Source organism: Trachymyrmex cornetzi, unplaced genomic scaffold (assembly GCF_001594075.2).
Source record: "Trachymyrmex cornetzi isolate Tcor2-1 unplaced genomic scaffold, Tcor1.1 scaffold127, whole genome shotgun sequence".
Lineage (NCBI taxonomy): Eukaryota > Metazoa > Arthropoda > Insecta > Hymenoptera > Formicidae > Trachymyrmex > Trachymyrmex cornetzi.
The window spans coordinates 1,987,974-2,003,464 of record NW_017295839.1 but is presented as its reverse complement, the minus strand read 5'-3'; the positions used below and the strand labels follow the sequence as shown (position 1 = coordinate 2,003,464).

The 15,491-nt window shown below is 26.2% G+C and overlaps 3 protein-coding genes across 6 annotated transcripts in view; 2 read left to right on the top strand and 1 right to left on the bottom strand.

Moving 5' to 3' along the window:
• LOC108770436 (glycogen synthase kinase-3 beta) overlaps positions 1-5,526 on the top strand; it is a 53,830-nt gene extending 48,304 nt beyond the window's left edge. For both annotated transcript variants that reach the window (XM_018522020.1, XM_018522018.1), the window contains one exon: positions 5,227-5,526. In XM_018522020.1, coding sequence (XP_018377522.1) covers positions 5,227-5,297 — 71 coding nt within the window. In that variant the 3' untranslated portion in view covers positions 5,298-5,526. The remainder of the gene's footprint in view (positions 1-5,226) is intronic.
• Positions 5,527-7,150: 1,624 nt separating this feature from the next.
• LOC108770438 (leucine-rich repeat-containing protein 58) lies at positions 7,151-11,406 on the bottom strand. Of its 3 annotated transcripts, XM_018522025.1 has the most exons (6): positions 11,218-11,406; positions 11,063-11,128; positions 9,024-9,503; positions 8,460-8,676; positions 7,946-8,135; positions 7,151-7,416 (listed from the first exon to the last, which is right to left on the bottom strand). In XM_018522025.1, the coding sequence occupies exons 3-6, from the start codon at positions 9,494-9,496 to the stop codon at positions 7,250-7,252; spliced, it is 1,047 nt and encodes a 348-aa protein (XP_018377527.1). In that variant the 5' UTR covers positions 9,497-9,503; positions 11,063-11,128; positions 11,218-11,406; the 3' UTR covers positions 7,151-7,249. The 3 variants fall into 3 exon arrangements, with proteins under 3 accessions (XP_018377527.1, XP_018377528.1, XP_018377529.1); XM_018522026.1 differs by having other exon boundaries at positions 11,063-11,406; XM_018522027.1 differs by lacking the exons at positions 11,063-11,128; positions 11,218-11,406 and adding an exon at positions 10,957-10,997.
• A 1,096-nt stretch (positions 11,407-12,502) lies between these two features.
• mldr (mitochondrial ribonuclease P catalytic subunit) lies at positions 12,503-14,725 on the top strand. Its single transcript, XM_018522016.1, has 4 exons — positions 12,503-13,363; positions 13,629-13,869; positions 14,047-14,177; positions 14,371-14,725. The coding sequence occupies exons 1-4, from the start codon at positions 12,507-12,509 to the stop codon at positions 14,714-14,716; spliced, it is 1,575 nt and encodes a 524-aa protein (XP_018377518.1). The 5' UTR covers positions 12,503-12,506; the 3' UTR covers positions 14,717-14,725.
• The last annotated feature ends 766 nt before the right edge of the window (positions 14,726-15,491 follow it).

Genomic DNA, 15,491 nt, shown 5'->3' with positions numbered 1-15,491 from the left:
TAAACGAAATGAGGTAAAAAAAGATATGAAGAAAGGATGAATGATATATAAGAACTAGATGTTAATGTTCAAAGGTTAGAGTTTTATCGATGTTGTATATATATTAAAATTAAATTTTTTAGTCATTAATTCTGTCATCTTTTTTTCTTTTTTATTAGTACTTCATCCTTCGGTTTTAAACATCAACTCTTTTTTTTAATTTTACGAAAAAAATTCGTTCTTCGGAACGTATTTTCCGGTTTTGAAAAAAGGAAAATATATTTTTTGTAAAAAGTTGCGAACAAGATAGAAAAGTGAAATTCACGTTTTCGCCGTGTTCAAATTTGAATTACATTGTTTTGTACAATTAAAAACAAATAACATTACAAAAGTTATAAGATTTCGAAAATTAAAATATTGCGCAAAATATATAAATACATTCTAAAAATAAATTAAAGATATCAATTTAGAGATATCAGAAGCAATTTTAAAAATATTAAATAATTTTCTAATTATAGTTATATATTTTGAAATAATTATTTTCTAATATCGTTTTGAATAGTGCACTTATACATCCTCACTAAAAGAGATGACTGGCTCGACGTAAAGGCTCGAATTCTTCGTATTATCATATTGATACGTAATACGAAATATTTCTTACATAAAAGATATTTAAATAATTGAAATTTAAATTGGACAAAATTACTCCGGTATTTATCTCAAAGTCTCTTCATTTTAGTTGCATCTTTCATAAATCGTTTTTTGTACTCCTCTTCGAAAACTAGATATGTATATCTGTTTTATTTTTAAATAAAGTACATTACAGAGTGCAATTGATACAAATAGACTCTATTTCTTTCGAATGAGTTATAAAACTACCGAGAGAAATACTGAAGAAGCAATCAATCAGAAATTTAGGTGTAAAAGAAATCTTAATAAAAGTATCGAATATCGTTTCTTGGACATAGATATGCTGTTAATTATTTATCATTATTATTATTAATAAACATTCATCGATTTTTTTGTTTTAATTAATTCCTTTCACGTCTTGTCTCAGCGTGTCTTTTCTTTATCATCTGTGAAAAGTTTATCCAAGTAGCACACAGTGGGATAGGTATATTCAGACAAACGGGAAAGGGAGATTTTGTATTTTATATTTTGTAATATATTATTTTATATCTAATGTATTATCTAATACAATATTTTATAAGACATTAAATGATCATAAATCTTTTTTGATGTGATTGTCGATCTGAGAAAGAAAAATGTGTAAAATATTAAAACTCCATATAAATACCGAATATCGATCGTTCATTCATTTTGTTTTCTTGTTTATTAATATAAGGAGCCATATAGAGAGAAGAAATAATGAACGAATCTTTCAATTAGTCTAATAATAAAATTATAATATATGCGTATATATTATATAGTACTATTATTAGATTAATAATATAAATATAAATAGAATATAATATATAGAATTAAATTCATATATATGAGCATATATATATATATATACACATATGCAAATTAATTAATATTTTAATGGTAGTGGTAAATAAAAACACATCAGTGTTATAAAGGAAGAGTGCGAAAAAGAAATATTAGAGAAAAATTTGCCTTTAAGATTTTTATTTCTTGTATGTATTGAATTGTGATGGTAACAATAACAAATTATGTTGACTTTGTAATATTACATTAAAATAAATAGGTCTTTTGTATGTTATGTAATACATTTGATAATATAGATTAATAAGATGTATTCAGGAAATTCCTTGTTCTATTAGTAAATGCAAGTATAATTCACAAATTGCATATATTATTTTCAATAAGTTTCCAGTGAAAAGGAATCTTATACGATAATTAATCAAGATTTACAGCTATTTAATAATTTAAGAAAAGATAATTGATATATTTTTTAATACTACTTATTCACGCAAATCTATCAAACAATAAGGAATAATTTGTGAAAGAACTAATTTATCTCGGTATACGATACAAGGAAAAATTTATGTAATTTTTCATTTTTAATGTTATAAATCAATATTATGTAATTGCAATGAGAGAGAGGAAATAAGAATCTTAAATAATATATTCTTCTCATTTTATAATAGACTTATTCGTTAAGTTTTCTTTTTATCCTAGCATCAGTGTTTACACTTTACAAGATGTAACGGATCAAATATGTAACAATTGTAAAGAGATAAACAATAAACTAATTTAATATGTAAAATATATATGTATATGTGTGTATCCGCGCGAGTGTGTTTATGAGTATTAAATTAGTGCAAAAGATTAAGTTACGAGTTAAAAGTCTAAATTCAAAATTTTTAAATATGCGAAAAAGGGTAAAACATTAAAGTTTATAATATATGATTATTTTAATTAATAAGAGTATTTTTCTTGAAACTGTTATTTCGTTCTAAATTTTATTCGGTGAATATTTTTGCACTAATATAATATATTGTAAAATATATTTTATATTTGGGTATTGCCAACGTGTATGTAATATTGTTCTGCATCGTATAATGTGTTATATATCTGCATAAGGTAAAAAGAACGCTAAATAATGTAATTATGATATATCGATAATGACCAATCTTTCTTAACTTCTATTTTCCTAAAATGACATATCGTGTAAGAACTTAATGTAATGTGTATATTACGTTAATCCATTAACGACCAATATCATTTTTAAGATACAAATTTTACTGCAAATAAAATAAATTTAGTAACAAATGACGTTTTCGTATCAATTATTTTTAATATCTTGTTTTCAAATGTAAAAAAATGTTTAAAGATATATAATGGTAAATTGTTCAAAATATTGTGGCATAAAAAGTGAAAGCAATTGTAATGAAATATTATATTATAAAAACAGTCTTTAACTAAGTTCTTAATGTAACACTATGGTCTTTAATGGATTTATAAATTGGACACGAATAAAAATGGATGAGAAAGAGGGAATTGTTGAAAATAAATTAAATAATTTTAAGCGCAACCAACAAATTAATTAAAATAAACCTAAATTCGAAAAGTTTAATTATCTTTCAATATGTACCCCTGGCGGAAAAAATTTTTGACGAAAAAGTAAAACTGCATAGACAAGTCTTGAGACAGGATCTTAGAAAATTTTATTTTTTCGTAGTGAAATGTAGAGTGGCATTGTCCGTTTTATGATATAAGATAAATACCAAAAAAGATTCCGTAAAAGCTAATAATACAGAATTTCTTGTTCAAACAAACAACACCACTCTACGTCTCACTAAGAATATCTTCGAAAAATTAAAGATCTTGTTTCAATCTATGTAGTTTTTCATAAAAATTTTTCCGCCAGGGACATACACATGTATACGATATTTTGGTATCTCTTTATTGTTGTGTATTAATTTGAATGTTGACTTTATAAGTACATGTATGTTTTAATTTTTTATTAAAATAAGACTTTTAATAATTTTTAATTTTTTAACATTTTAATTTTTTGTCTAAATTGAAGAAAAGCAAACATTAAAAAAATATGTTTTATTTAAAAAGAATTAAAAATATCCATTTTTATTTCATATTTTGTTTTTGATTAAATTAAATGCATTAATTTAATTTAATGTTTACTTTAATTTTTCAACAAAATTTCACGAATATATCTTATGAATTCCATACGAATACTTTTTCCTTCTAATTCCATTTTAATTCGTCCATTTTTTCCACGACATTTTGTATCTCATTTATTATCCGTTTATTAAAGTTCAATGTGTAAACGTGAATTTATATACTGTTGTGGAATGTTTGATATGAAGATGTGAGTGATACGTTAGGAATAATCTTAATTTTTTTTTATCCAGTCTGATCTAATTTCAACATTTGTTCGAAGAATTTCAATTACTGGACATCCTCTTCAGAAGTGTGCAGAAAAGTTTATGAGGATAAAAAAAAAGCTTTAAATTTTTAATTAAAAAAAAATTGATAATTATAACCACCCAGGTAGCACAGAGAGTTTAAAAAGAATTCAGTGATATGTCATCAATTCTGAACTCATTTTCAGATACAATAAGAATTCTTTTTGCATCTGAAAATAAATTCAAAATTGATGACATATCACTGAATTCTTTTTGAATTCTTTGTGCTATCTGGATATAATTCTTCTATTATATAATACAAAAATTATTTTTCCAGTTAAAAATTTATTAAGTTTGAAAATTAAAATATTAGCTGAAGTCTCGCAACTTTCTTCTATTGTTTCTTATACTGCGTGTATAAATTAAAGCTAATCAAATTAATCATAATTTTTATACAGGGTTTTCTAGTATTTTTTGAATTTTCCTGTAACTCATTAAATTTTAATGTTCTATGTTTTTTTTAGTAACTAAATTAAAATTTTTGTTGAAATCCAATTTAAATCGCACATCAATGTTTTATTATTTATACATGTACTGATATCTGTAATGTCTAAGTTGTATTTAAAAAATTCATGTTCTATTAATATCCTTAGAGAATTAATTAAAAATAATATTCTCTATTTTTTAAAATTGTACGAATGCTTACAATTTATTTACATTTTTAAAACTTATAATACTTACGCAATAATGCTTTTATTTTCATTATACTACAAAGTGGATTTTTCATGAATTCTTGGATACCCTGTATAGAAATTACATCCGTTTCATTATCACATCGCAACATCCTTGATGACATTACTAGTTCTAACCGATCTGACCTAATGACAGAGCAATCAATATCTCACTGTAGTCATTAGTAAATACGTTTCATTTAATACGCAATTACTCTCTTATTCGATACAAATATTATAGAACCTTCAGGCAAAATTATCAATCTCTTCAAATTATTTCTCTTTTTTTTGATAGAAATGTAAAAAAGAACAATCTTTAGATGAAAGATATTTTGTATAAAAAGATTTTGTTTATTGTATAACCTAACTTTTTTAAAATAATAAAATAATGTAAATTTTTCTATTTAGTTTGTTTTATAATTATTTTTAAACAATTTAATTTCTTTTGTATTTTCTACATATTTTTACTCTTGTTTTAATATTTCTATTTTTGTGTTAATTAAGAGTAATAGGATGAAGAAAGAAATTATTGCATGTTAACATTTTGAAGCAAACTGCATAATCACTTATTTACGTAACATAAAGAAGAAATACATTATACAAAAAAAATATTCTAATAAAAATAACGCCTCTTTCTTTTATAACCCTATACCTCTTTTACACTCCTCAATATCGCATTTTAGACGAGGACAAGGATGCCAAGGAAACGAAGGAGCAGGAGACTCAGGAGCAGCAAGTGGTGGACGGTGAATAGAAAATGTATTGGTTGATGGAGATCACATCGCGCCCCGGTTGGAACAAGATGACGATTTTCCCGAATGATATCAGGAACAGCAGATAATGATAAATCAAGGTAACACCCTCAATCGAAGGCGCAGTGAGTCCTTAACGTTTAAAACATGAATGTACGATATTAGGGAGAAATTGTTTAATATATATATATATATAGAGAGAGAGAAAGAGAGAGAGAGAGAGAGAGAGAGAGAGAGAGAGAGGGAGAGAGAGAAGAGAATGAAACGATACAAAAATATTTACCACGCAGTTAAATAAAATGAAATTAATATGAAAAGATGATTAAGAAAAAAAGAAGTAAAGAGTAGTGCTAGTTACTACCACGCCTATACGATAAAAACGCTAATTCGACGTTGTGAATAGGTGTGAGATTATATGCGCACATGTATATGTGTGTGTGTATGTGTGAAAAAATAAAAGTTTGAAAGAGAGAGAGAGAGAGAAAGAGAAAGCGAAAAAAAGAAGCATGTACATACATATATATGTATGTAATATATAATAGATAAAGCGCATATATATATGAATATGTATATGTATGTATAGGTAACTAATTATATATGACTACACACACTGTACTGTACTGTACTGTACTGTAAGCGGTGAGCAAAAAGTGAAAAGTAGTAAAACTCTTATTACACGATTGCTATGTTTACACAATTATATATATACATGAGTATATATATTATACATATATATATATATAAAATTATAAATACACACACTTACCTACCATTCTTATTTCGCTACTCCTCCTCTGCGTTTTTTCTCTTGAATGTTGTTTTTAGTTTTATGAAACATAATGACGCAAAAAAACGTATTAGTCGCAACGACGATGATGAATACCTTGTAGTATAACTATTCTGAATGTGTTTAAGCGAAAAAGAAATCGCGCGATACCGCCCCGTCGTTAATCACGCGGAATCACTCTATATATAAATAATATTATTATTGTATATTTTGTGGTTTATTTAACAATAAACTATTAACAATAATAACGTTAACTGCTGTCTCGATCTTTTTCTGTATACCAAAATTTGCTTTCTAATATTACTAAATATATAAGCGAATAAATAAAGAATATGCGATTTAATAAACTTAAAATACTTGAATGAGAATATGTTGATTTTGAAATGGAAAGGATCGTTCCAAAACAATTAAATTTATTTATTCTCTACTTTGAAACATTCTCTCAATTTTGATTCTATTTTACTGTAGCTCATGTGCAAAATGAATCACATGCTCTAGCTTTTACTCGTTTTCTCGTTCTATACATATAGTCACATGATTATGTGGCAAATGTGTAATAATATGAAAGTAGCGTAATTCCAGTTTACAAAAAAATTGTTTTAAAATGAAAAAGGAGAATTTTAAATAAAGGGTCTGAAATATAGGATTTATATCTCCAATTGATTTTGAAAAAAATTTTTTTATTCTCTGTTTTGCTGTCTTCGAAGTTATGATACTAAAGAGTCAACAGAAAATATTTATATTGTATTTAAATACTTATTATATTTTACAAAATTATATTTAATATAATAGTAGTGATCGTATTATATTTTTAATAACGAAAAGTGATCGTATTATATTTTTAATAACGAAAAGAAGAAAAATGCAGATTCGATATAAAATATGTCATAATATCTATACATTTACATGTTGTAACTTTCATTCCTCAGTTTTTTCCAGAACCTATTCTAGAATTTATTACTCTTGTATATAGAATATAATTATTAATTCCTATATGTATATAATTATTTCCATATAAACATGTACATTTTTTAATTTTATATCATTGGTCAAGTGCAAATTCTTATAAAAAATGGGAAATATCTCCCTTGAAGTGGAAATAATTGTAATGAAATAATTTTCAAGATCTTCAGTATCCTATTACAGAAATATATTTTTAAGATCTCACTAGCCGAGAAGAACTTTTCTAATCATGGCACCGCTGACGGGTTCCTCGTTGTTGTCGCGTGGCTCGATGCACTTGCTGCTACATAAGTATTGTAACAGTGGTAAGCGATATTTGCCGCAGAAATCGACAAATTTAATGTGTTCCACGCGATTATTAAAAAAAACACCTGCGCAGAAAAGTAAAAGTTAACTTTGTTACGAAATTTGATCTAAAAAAACGCTTTGTTATTTTGAATTTTTCTAAATTTTATTGCTGCACAATTTTACACTGAGATTAAAACTTTTCGGTATTTGTAACTATAATTACATATTACTATAATTATGATTATGATTAATTGATTACTATAGTATAATAACTATGTGTATAGTTTAACCAATATATTGTATATAGTTGGCAACCAAAAATTACTATAATTATAGTTATAATAATTATAATTATAATCATTTTCGATTGCCAACTATACATATTGGTTGATAGAATTATACATATATATAGTTATTATTACTAATACTATAGTCATAATCATAGTAATAGTAATATACAATAATTATAGTTACAAATGCCAAAAAGTTTTTCTCTCACAATCGTTTACGCTTTTCACTCTCCTCTCACATTCGATGTGAATCCGATTATTATTTGGCCAAGGCAATGATTTATTACGTCTAAATTATTATTGTTAATCGAAACACACTGACCTTTGCATTTAGGATTGACACAACTGTGGGCACTATTGAGGTACTGTACTAGGTTGTGCGGTATACTTTCATTATCATAGCGAATATCACTGGACTTGATGATACGCGCTGCTAGCTCCAACAACGATGGTGGATTGTGTGTCATGTCAGATACGAATCTCACCACCAACGGATTATCTCGTAAAGACAACTGCGAAAAACGAATAAAATTTTTTTCCACAAAACAAACTTTAATTTAGCAAAAGTCCGTTACAAAAGTTATAAAATTTGCTACGCAAAGATTGCATAGTAAAAACATTTAAATAAGCAGAGAGTGCAGTAGAGAAATCAAATTTGTGAAATCAATTATATTAAACGAATTAATTCATTATAATAAAAATCGTTAAACTAAATTTACCTCAATACTTTAAATGTATATGTATGTACATACATACATACACATAAAATGTATATACATATAAAACATAAAAGTATAAAATATAGGATGATTAAGTAAATTATTCGTAACACTCACCTCTGTGAGACATTTTAACGTTATTATCTCAGTAGGCAATGTCCGTAATCTGTTTTTGTGAAGCGATAGAGTCTTCAAGTTCGTTAAATTGGCTATTGAGCTTGGCAGACTCTCTAGCATGTTATCACAAAGTACGAGAGCCTGTAGGGTCTTCAGTTGACCAAGGGTACAAGGTACCTCTATCAATCTGTTGTTTCCCATCGACAAAACTCGCAATCTTTGACAAATCAGAATATTATTTTTTAATAATGTTTTAGGCAAAGTCGATTAATTATTCAATTTTTTATATATAAAACAATATGGGATGTGTGTATTATACTCGCAAACAATTATTTAAATTAATAGTATCAAAATATCATTATATAATATAACTCGCATAATTCTTCACATTATTAGCATATATTACATACCAAGATATTTAATTATAGCTTTTCAAACTTATTTCATGCTCTTCATATTTAAGTTTTGAATCGCCGATTATTAATTTGCTAATAATTAAATTAACAAATTTTATTTTTATTTAAAACTTAAATATTATTAAAATTCGTTAAAATGCTCAATTACCCTTGTAGTTTCCAGATGTCCTTGGTAATTTCGCTGATACGATTGCCACCCAAATAAAGATACTTTAATCCAGGTAGATCAAAAATTTGATTAGGAAATTCCGTGAGTCTATTACCACTTAGATTGAGTTCCCTTAAATTAACGAGATTTTCAAAATCTTTCGCTAGTCCATCATTGGTCAGGTTATTGTGTTTCGCAATTAAACAGGTCAAAGGACAATTCGCCCAAAAATCCGATAAGCTCGTGAGGCCACAGTTCGAGATATCGAGGAAATTCAGATTGATAAATCTATTGATATTGGCAGGTACAGTTGTGAGAAGATTCTGACTCAACAATAAGGTATCCACTTGCTCTGGACTTTTGGTATTGTGGAATTGCTTATCTAGTACTTCGTTGTCCAATACCAGATAGGACAAATCCAACGTTCTTAAGGTAGAATCCGAGTCGCTGGAGTCGGATGTGTAATTCTCCATGACTATTCTAGGTTTGAAAATATTTCATACTATTACTTATATTTCATTGTGTTATACCACTTATTTATTATAATATACCGTTTATATAAGAAAATGTAAAACGTAATGTAACATATAAATTATTTGATTATATATAAAACGGAGAGAAAAACTCCATATTATATTATTATAATAATTTGTATATATAGCAATTTATATGTACATACATAAATATATGTATATAAATTATGACGTGAATTTATTTATACATTTATAATATTTAATTAATGTTTTTAATATGTTTTTATTTTATCTATTTTAATATATAACCTTTATAGTATTATATATATATATATATAAAATTAATTTATTAATTCAATGTTATTTTTCATATATACGCGCGCGATTATCTAAATTCTTCTTTCAAGGAAAATGCAGGAAATTTGTATAGTAATAAAATGATATACTTTTCTATATAAAACCGCATTGTCATTATCGTAATCGTACAAGCAATGAGGAACGGCAAAATGTAAATAATGGATATGAAGCTTTCGTCATGTAGATGACATATGATGATTTGCGTTTAACATAAATTATCACACGACGCGTATCAAGTAAATTATTTAAAAAAAATCGATAATTTCGAAAAGATTAAAAGCGTGCAATAACCGACTACACACTAAATTACTATCGCCTTGAAATAATTTTTAAACAGTTCATAAAAACATAATTAGAAATAAGTATTTTTCAATATGTATTCTTCATTTAGCGCCCTTTTAATTGTAATAATTATCCACGAACACGCGCGCATATATGTTCGTTACACATTCAGTGCATGTAAAATTATCAAAAATATCGATAAGATTCTGAGAAGACCGTCGTGTGCAAATCATGCTAGTTGTTATTAGTCCAAATCAAGGTCCAAATGATGACTGTTATAAAATAATTCTCGAGTGTTTCGTAGAAAATAATTAATATATGGAGTGTTCCAAATTATTGAACTCTTATTAATAATGAAGAATAGCTCTTTCAACTGAATTGCAGTCATTAGTATTATAAAAATTATTTATAAGCTATACATATATTATTTACGAACTATACATATATTTTGTTATATATATAACAAATTACTGAATATATATAACAAATTATTTAAATGAGTCTTTTTGGTAAAAAGTTATAAAAATCCCAGACAGCGTCTTATACCCCGATTTTGGACACTGTGCTGTATTGGGACAAAGAATTTGTAGACAAAAAATATAATTTACATTCGATCAATAACCGCACAAATATCGAATAAAATTTACACACTGACAATTCTTTAGCTTAAAGAAGACATCCAATATAAAATGAGAATGTTTTTGTTCTACATTGTGATATTTTAAAACATTTTATAAAGAAATTTAATTCGTTTTAATTCTATATTATTCTCAATAGAAATTAAGAATAATAAAGAAGTAAAATTAATAAAAACGACTTACACGGATATTTGAAATCCGCGCTACTATACGAATTATTAGTGATTCTCATGTGACGTCATACTGTGAACCGTCTGGTATCACGAGCTGCATGGAGTACAACACTTACTTATTACTTATTTTAGCTTCACAAAGAAGACAATGCCGTTGGCAACTTTCCGTTAGTTAGCACTTCCTGAAAACACAATTCGTATCACAATGCGTAAATCTCAAATGAGCGAATTTTACGAGCAGCGCAAATAGAATGGCACAAATAGAACTAACCAAACACGCGAAGATCGGCGGCACACGAAACACGACAGCATGGCATCTGCGCTTTATCAGCGCGTGTCTCACGTCCGTATCCATCGCCTATCATCTCCGCTGCCATTCCAGCCGTTCTCCCCGCCGAGTTACAACCAATCCTAAATATATTGGGAGCTTTCCAACAAGCGAAAGTTCACAATGATCATTTTATCTTTGTTTAACATTGGTAAACAACCAGGATGTAAATACGTATGATTCACCGTGTTATACTGTGTCATCTGTGTCTCTTGTTGGAAAGCTCTTGTCATCGTTAAAGACCTATCTGGATCGATGGATTTGCATATGTTTGAAAAAAGTCTGTTATGATTATTCTATTAAGTAATTTATAAAGATGTATCTAATTAAAATCCATTGTTAAAAAAGTTTTGTTTATTACGTATATAAAGAATTAATTTTTTAAAAATAATTTTTGAGATTTTATTTTTATATAAATATATATATGTATATATATTTATTAAAAATAGATTTTGACATTTACCATCAATTGATAATCCGGTTGCTTGATATGTCAGCATTCTTCAATTTCTGCTGAGTCTCCAGACATGTCCGTTTTCAACCTCCGGTGTTTCCGATGTTGTTTTGGATGGAGAGGTTAGAAATGTGTGCTCCTTCTTATTATAAAAATTTTAATAAAAAAAGAAACGAAGAAAAAAAAAGAAACAGCCTTTGAAATTGACTTGTATATTTACGTATGAAAATTTTATAATTTATTATATCTATCATATTATTACACTACTGTGAATCTTTTTCTTGTTAATTAACTTGCGTGTGGTAAGATTAATGGTAACATCTTAATGAGTTTGTATTGTTGAAATAAATTTTGTTGATACTGTTTAATAATGTAAGATTATTGAACAATGTATTAATATTATGTATTAAATTGCATAGTAAAATCATATTTAAATTAAAATATATTTATCATTATATAAATACACTATCTTGCAGATGTATTTATTGAATACTAATGTGTACATTATGAGGAATGTTAAATAAATGAAATCATATAATGATTTAATCATTATTAATAATAAATATAACATTTATAGTTTATATATATCTTAGACTTCTAAAATATTTTTTATTATTTTCATTACTTTGTTTTTGTATAATAATAGTATCTCTATTTTTAAAATACATATTATGACACAAATTTTAATAAAATATACTAAACAAACTTTATTTCTTACAAATTATGAAATAATTTTAATAAATTTAATGAATAAATTTAATTTTTAGGTGTAGAATAAATGACGCTGTTTTACAAGTTATATCAACCATTACGGTCTCATTTTTATAAGTTTAATATAAATACATATGTTTTATCAAAGCAAAGCTATAGTGCTAAGAAAATTGTTCACTTAGAAACCCTAATTACGAAAGATGATATATATGAGGAAATGAAAAGTGATTTATCTACCGTAGAATGGAAAAGGATACGAGAAAAAATTCTTCAAAAAAATACAGAAATCACACCATCCATTGTAGACTCCATAATCATAGATATGTGTGTCAAGTATTTCCATGTGAATAACGCTATTGCATATTTCAAATTCTTGAGAGAAAATAATTATTCCTTGAATGCAGGAGTGATTGGAAAATATCTTAAACTCTACATTTTGAAACAAAATTCTTTGACCAATGCAGATAAAATAGAAATTGTAGAAACATACAATGATTTGATGCAGAAGTATCAGTATTTGGATTCCGTTACAGCTGAAGAATGTATAATAAGCTTATGTTTGACAGATGAGTGGGAGAAAACGCAAGATATAATAGAAATGGTGAAGATTACCACTTCTCCAGGCTCTGCTATATATTCTGCATTAGCTAGTGCAGCATTTAGAAATGGAAAACCCAACATTGCATGGAAAACACTGACAGATATAGTGTTGCGCAAACAGATTCCACAAAAAAATATATACTTATCACATCTACAATATTGCCTGCTGGAAAATGCAAAATTTTTTAACAATAGACTAGAAGAGATGTTTCATTTCTGGATTAAACACAGTATAATACCATATGATCAAATTATAAGAGCATATGCTAATACAGCTATCAAATATGGTTGGTCTTCAGATCGTGTAACAATCTCCAAAAAAACGTTCGTTTTTTTAATATTTCAGCATGATTTAGTTTAATATACTTAGTAATTTTAAATAATAAGTTAAAAGAAAGTTAATAATTAATGATAGAATTCTTTAAGTTATTAGTAATTACTATATAAGTATAATTATATTTTTAAAAATAATGTTTAAGAATTTACTAAATAAAATTAAGATTTTAAAGCAAATAGATTAGTATTTCTATAGAATAAAATTAATATTTTGAGTTAATAAATAAAATTTTAATATTTATTCTGTTTATAGGGGAAATTGTCAACATTGCGGTAATTTTTTATCCAAAATAACATTTAGTAAAGACGAATTTCAGAAATTGGCAAAATGTGTGATGGACAAAGTGATTATAGGATCGGACATCTATAATAAAACTAATCCAAAAGAATTGTTGAAATTTAAGGAATTTATTGAAAACACTAAACCTTTTGACGTAGTTATTGATGGACTTAATCTAACTTATATGAATCTTTCCGCACCAAAATTACATTTGGTAATATATATTGTTTTTATCAAAATATTTGTATTGGTTATTTATCAATATATCGATACATTATATAAGTTCATATATGTAGAAATTTTAATTGTAAAAAATGATTTTTTTCTATTTTCCTATTATACTAAATATATTATTAAATATTATATAATGTACGTGTAATTTATATTACAGCTAATCAATATAGTAGAGCATTTCAAAAAACGCGGTAAAAAAGTACTCGTATTGACGCGGAAACATCAAAGGAAGCTATCTGAATTTAAACACATAGAGCGAAATGCGTTCGTCTTCCTCATAGATAATTTGTAAGTATTGAATCTACGCAGATGTTATGGGACTTTTTTACATTGATATAATTAATATCATGGCATATGATTACTTTATAATGATAGTATAAAGTAAAAGTATATATATGTATATGTATAACAATTATAAAACAGTTATATTTTAAATAATACATTAAATAAAATTTTTGTATACAAATACATCAAATTTTAGATCCGCTGATGATCCTTACATACTGTATGCAACTATGGCGTGTGGAATGAATGCAATGTTTGTTTCGTCAGATTTAATGCGACAACATAAGTATTCCTTACAAAATGAAGATTTACAACACAAATTTAAGAAGTGGCAGTTTTCCCATCAGTACTTCATCAAGTTCAGTGCAACTGGTATGCGCATTCAAGACCCTTTTATCTATTTACCGATTGTACAAAAGAGTGATAACTGTTGGCACGTGCCGTGTGTCACTGAGGATCTTAGTAAGGAGACTTTAAAGGAGTTTTATGAATTTTCAGATAAGTGGTACTGTTTTAAGTATAATGAAAAAAAAATGTATTAAAATATAAATTTCTTTGTTGGATATATTGTATATATTTATATGATGAACGTCAGATGCGATTTAAAAAAATTCAAAATTTTCTTAATGTCTTTTATAACACGCAGTACTATGTTTTTTATATAAATTTATAATAAATGTTATAAATTATATTGCTTGTGCTCTACTACATTAGTCCTAAAGACTAATGTATTTAAATGAACTATGTTCGTAATTGCTCATAATAGTCGAGGTAGCATCTAAATTAAAAACGAAATGAAGTTAAATATCAGAGATAACAGTAAAAGTAGTATTTTTATTGATTTGTATTACATGTATATATTTTTTGTTTGTAATATATATGTATATATATTTCATATTTATAATATACATATACATGTAGTTATAGTTTTAACATATCTGAACAAAATTAATTCGATAAATATCTATGCTTGTAAACGTTGTTTATTACATTCACTTTGGCTCTGGTAGCGCTTAAAAAATTATTAATGATGAATCACACTGTTATATAATTATTGTTTACCTCATTGAGATAAAAAAATAGATAACCGTTAATAAGCACTTTTTAACAAAAGAAAATATGATGAAACAGTGCACAATCTTCTTAAAAGCTTTGAACAAAATATCGAAATTGGATTTAAAGAACGCATTATCTTTTTTCATTATATTTCGTCATTATATACAAAATCTGGTAAATTCTTGTGTAAATACAACAAAAATTGATTTTTTCTTATTCCCTATTGTTACACGTGATCATTCAAATTTGATTGCTTATATA

Coding starts and splice junctions, on each gene's coding strand:
- LOC108770438 (XM_018522026.1), bottom strand. CDS start 9,496: ATGGAGAATTACACATCCGACTCCAGCGACTCGGATTCTACCTTAAGA. Junction 8,677..9,023: donor GACATCTGGAAACTACAAGG/GTAATTGAGCAT, acceptor GATTTGTCAAAG/ATTGCGAGTTTTGTCGATGG. Junction 8,136..8,459: donor CGTTAAAATGTCTCACAGAG/GTGAGTGTTACG, acceptor CGTTTTTCGCAG/TTGTCTTTACGAGATAATCC.
- mldr (XM_018522016.1), top strand. CDS start 12,507: ATGACGCTGTTTTACAAGTTATATCAACCATTACGGTCTCATTTTTAT. Junction 13,364..13,628: donor GTAACAATCTCCAAAAAAAC/GTTCGTTTTTTT, acceptor TTCTGTTTATAG/GGGAAATTGTCAACATTGCG. Junction 13,870..14,046: donor CCGCACCAAAATTACATTTG/GTAATATATATT, acceptor TTTATATTACAG/CTAATCAATATAGTAGAGCA.